The following is a 4,198-nucleotide window of genomic DNA, read 5'->3' as shown; positions in this document are numbered from 1 at the left end:
GGATAATATTAATGCTTTAAATACATTTGAAATTGTTCAAAGCATTTTAATCATACTACTTTCTGAAAATATATTGTAAATAGCTTTAAACGAAAGTACACTTACATTTGACTCTGTTGTCCCCATTTTACACTGCAGTGATCAGTTCCCTGTAAAACGCCAGGTTCCAACACTAGGTCTGTACATCCCTGCGGCCCTTCTAACTCATAAGGGTAACACCTGTAACAGCTGTTCCATCATTGTCGCTGCCTCTAGGTGGATCAACAGTATAATTCTCTCCCCTCTACTAACTTTTAATGCAATAAGCACATTTCTCCAATAGCTTTGCACATGATTTCATTTAATATTCATGACACCTCTAGAGGAAATACTGAGCTTAGAAACTCAAGAACATTTGAAACAAATAATAGAGTGACAGTTGGGGTTATTTCAAAGACAGAGCTTGAAGGGAAAGTTCTAAAGACTCATGACTCAATGTTATTTTCAGGTGCTTTCTTCGCCTCTGTAAGACTGGACACTTTAACTTCCCTTCAGACATCAAGGAAGGACTTTGCCTGGTCGGTTGCCTCACAAGTCATCTATTATCTACTAGTCTGTTACTATGGCTTCATACAGGTGAGTTGAAAATGCTCAAGCTTGCCAGGTATTGTTTGGGGAGCTACACAATGAGCTATTATTGCTTGAATTATAGTTGATTTGGTCTTTTCCAGAAACTTGACTTCAGTTAAAGGCTGACTAGTTTTCCACAAAGTAGCTCTTTCAGATTTCAAGAGTTAAAGAATTAGGTCTGTATCAAGATTATTTTGTGTGCAGTGTTATTAACCCTGTAAAGCAACAGCAAGACTGAAAGCACGATGAACAGAGCAAGTACTCAAAATACAGATGTTGTACGCAAAAGATAACATATCTTAAGCCAAACACAGTGTTTTCTTTATTTTCAGGCTTGATAACTAACTTAGAAACTTTTTTAATTAAGTTTAAGCAATGAGAAAAATGACTGTAGCCAGTGAAAGCTGTATTAGAGAAGGCCATCTTTTCATAAGCAGCAGCTCTGAGCGACTACAGAGCAGAACTGAGACTATAACATTGTGCCCAGGTCAGATCGAAGTCCCCAGTGTTCCTGACATTTCATTAGGGGAGACGCAGCTAACCGTTCAGGCAAGCAGCAGTGACGGTGCTGTCTGTCCAGGCTCGCCGGCTGAAACAGCAGAGATGGAGGTTCTTAACGAGGAAGAAAAACATTCTGAACACGAGCATAATCCTCACCAGCTTTGCCATCTTGATGCTTGACATCAAGCTTATTTCTCTACAGAAGAAGAACATGGCACAATACCACGACGACCGTGACAGGTGAGAGGGGCCCGAGAGGCAACAGACGTTCCTCCTCGACGTCCAGTGTCCTGACTCACACAGGACTCTTCCAGGCTCCCTCTCCTCCACTGCGTTGGTATTTTTGTATTAACACCAACGTTAAACAGAAACCTCAGACTAATGTCCCCAGCAGAGAAAACAATTAACTAGAAGCTTTATTGCTAATCAAGTTCTTCTGCCTTTCACAGCACAGGGGCCTGGATGTGTCCTTCTATTTACCACCTGGGTCATTACTTTGCACCCTCGCCAAGGAATAAAACCTAAGACAAGACAAATGGTCATCTTTTAAGTAAAACCACAACAGGTAGCACATACTTAAATCCAAAGCAGCTGCTTTCTGGGTAGGGATGTTCACCCATTCTGGGGCCCCTCATCAACCTTTTCTAACCTTTCATGGTCAACAGCCTGGGCCACTGATCTGTGTAAGACTGAGGCACTGTCCCAGGAAGGCCTTGCAGAGGGCTGCTATGCAGGGACAGTGGGTCTGTGAAGTCTGAATGATGCTGGCAGCTGAGGTCCAGCCTATTGCATGGCACTGCCTAGTTTTTAGACAATAAAAGAATTGTGATTGAATGCCAACATGCTCATATCTATGGTGGTCTAGATGCTGCGACAAAATTATGAATGCGTCTCTCAAACAACAAAACCTAAAAAAAATAAACCAGCTCCTAGTTGGTACGAACACCCCTCACCTCTAGTTTAATCATCTTTCTACTCTCAGCACTGGTAAACCTAGAGGATCAGTTATCTACTGGCACAGGACAGTACAGGATCACAGCCTGACAGAAAACAGACCAGCCTAATGGCACACGTCATTGTTAACTCATCTCCTTTTGACAGGAGAGGTTTAACTCAAGGCAGAGCAATAGAGGCGGCTGGCCTTGGTTTCCAGGATAAACCTGGAGTAAAGACATCAGCTCCAGGTCAAAATTTCCAATTTTCTTCACAACTCCCACCAAACACATTTCTTCTGCTCTCATGTGCACAAATACAGGAGCGCACACTAGAAGGCGGCATTCGTACATCAAGCCTCTCACCTAACGGGACTCACGCAACTGCTACACTGGGCAGTGGGAAGTAGAGAAACTGGCAGCACAGGAATTGGTGATGGCACACAGTTCACACCGAGTAACTGTCAGCCTTCCTGCTGCAGGTTCATCAGCTTCTATGAGGCAGTAACCGTGAACGCGGCTGTCATTCACCTCATGGGTTTCCTGGTTCTGCTGGCAACTATTCAGCTATTGTCGCTGCTGCATCTTCACCCCCGGCTGCGGGTCATCGGGAGAACACTCACCAAAGCCTGGGATGAGGTGGTGGGCTTCCTGCTGGTCATTGTGATCCTGCTGACGGGCTACGCCATGGCTGTGAGCCTCCCTCAGTGTCTCTTTCCTGAGGGCTATGGTCTTGGGGTCACTTTGCCTCCCTTAGAAAAGATCACTATATGGAAAATCATCAGTTCATTGGCACTGAGTTTTGGAGAAAAAGTACTGGAGTAAGGAAGCTGGTTTTGGTTGCCGTTCCATCCTGAACAGTAGGACTGAAATTCACACATCTGTCTCATCTCTGAAGTGGGGATAAAATTTAGCTCACAGGAATGAAGGTCCAATTTATATGAAAATATTATGTAATTAGAAAGGAATTTTATGTATTTCTTAGGCATAGTAATTGAAATGGCCACTACAGAATTTCCTTATTCCATTCGTTCTATGTTGACTCATCGTTATCAAGCACCTCAAGACAGAAATAACTGCAATGGCCTCCACTGCTCTCCACCCCCGACCCGTCTTTCTTCCTCTTTTCAGTTTAACCTGCTGTTTGGATGGAGCATGTCCGACTACCGAACGTTTGTCAGCTCAGCAGTGACTTTTGTTGGTCTCCTGATGGGAACCTCTCATTATAAGGAGGTAAAAAAAATCCTGTTTTTCCTACAGACCACTATTTGGTTGAATATGCAGGGTTGGGCAAAAGTAGGAGTACAGGAAACAATATTTTCCACATAACTGTAAACCTATTTGGCTCATCCTGTATCTAACAAAGGGATACTGTCTGTAAATGCAGCCCCTGCTATCCCAATGAACATTGGAAAAAGGAGAGCGCCTTTGCCCTTCTGGTTTATGGTACCACCATGTATACAAGCTTTTGGGTGGCTATTTTCAGAAATCTGCCCTTTCCTAACCACATGGTCCCACCTCTCTCACTACCTGTATCCTTAATCTTACTGCCAAGGACACTGGGAGTGAGCTGTGCTCTTGTACCGGACCAGATTAACACGGAGCTGCTGCTGCCTTTGCAGCGGCCCTTTGAAGTATACAATGGAAATGACTTAAAAAAAAGGGCAGTACAATTCCAGAAGAGCTGTGACATATCTGTTAACAAATACTCATTTCTATTATTCCTCTCCAGGAAATACCAATAGAACCCCTTTCCATTCCACATAAAAAAATTAAGTAGGAAACCCAGATAAGAACTTGGGTCCAATGCACAAGCATATATTAGATTTGATTAGGGAAGGGAAAAACTGCAATTCAAATTAGTGAAACTGACAAGATTTTCATCAAGGCTTATCATTCTGATAATCTAGATTTCAAAGGTTACTAACCCAAATGGACAACATAACATAGTTTCTAAAGTGGAAAGTTGCCATCTCCCTAAAATAACTGTTTTGGGAGGACTATTTTATTGTGGTCCCAGCCCTAATCACTAGGGGATGAAGTCCTCAGCTCTGGAACACTTTCTATACTAAAGAACTAACAATCATAGTAAACTTTCATTAAATCGTATTATATAATGTGAAGGGCAAATGATGTTATACTTATTGGGAAAAATC

The 4,198-nt window shown here is 42.8% G+C and overlaps 1 protein-coding gene across 1 annotated transcript in view; it reads left to right on the top strand.

The window, feature by feature from the left end:
* Positions 1–4,198, top strand: part of PKD1L3 (polycystin 1 like 3, transient receptor potential channel interacting) — a 70,583-nt gene that overhangs the window by 65,677 nt on the left and 708 nt on the right. The window contains exons 28-31 of the mRNA XM_015558790.1: positions 488–615; positions 1,190–1,350; positions 2,525–2,735; positions 3,174–3,275. Of these exons, the coding sequence (XP_015414276.1) occupies positions 488–615; positions 1,190–1,350; positions 2,525–2,735; positions 3,174–3,275 (602 nt within the window). The remainder of the gene's footprint in view (positions 1–487; positions 616–1,189; positions 1,351–2,524; positions 2,736–3,173; positions 3,276–4,198) is intronic.

Source organism: Myotis davidii, unplaced genomic scaffold (genome assembly GCF_000327345.1).
Source record: "Myotis davidii unplaced genomic scaffold, ASM32734v1 scaffold453, whole genome shotgun sequence".
Classification (NCBI taxonomy): Eukaryota; Metazoa; Chordata; class Mammalia; order Chiroptera; family Vespertilionidae; genus Myotis; species Myotis davidii.
This window is presented reverse-complemented; position numbering and strand designations above follow the sequence as displayed.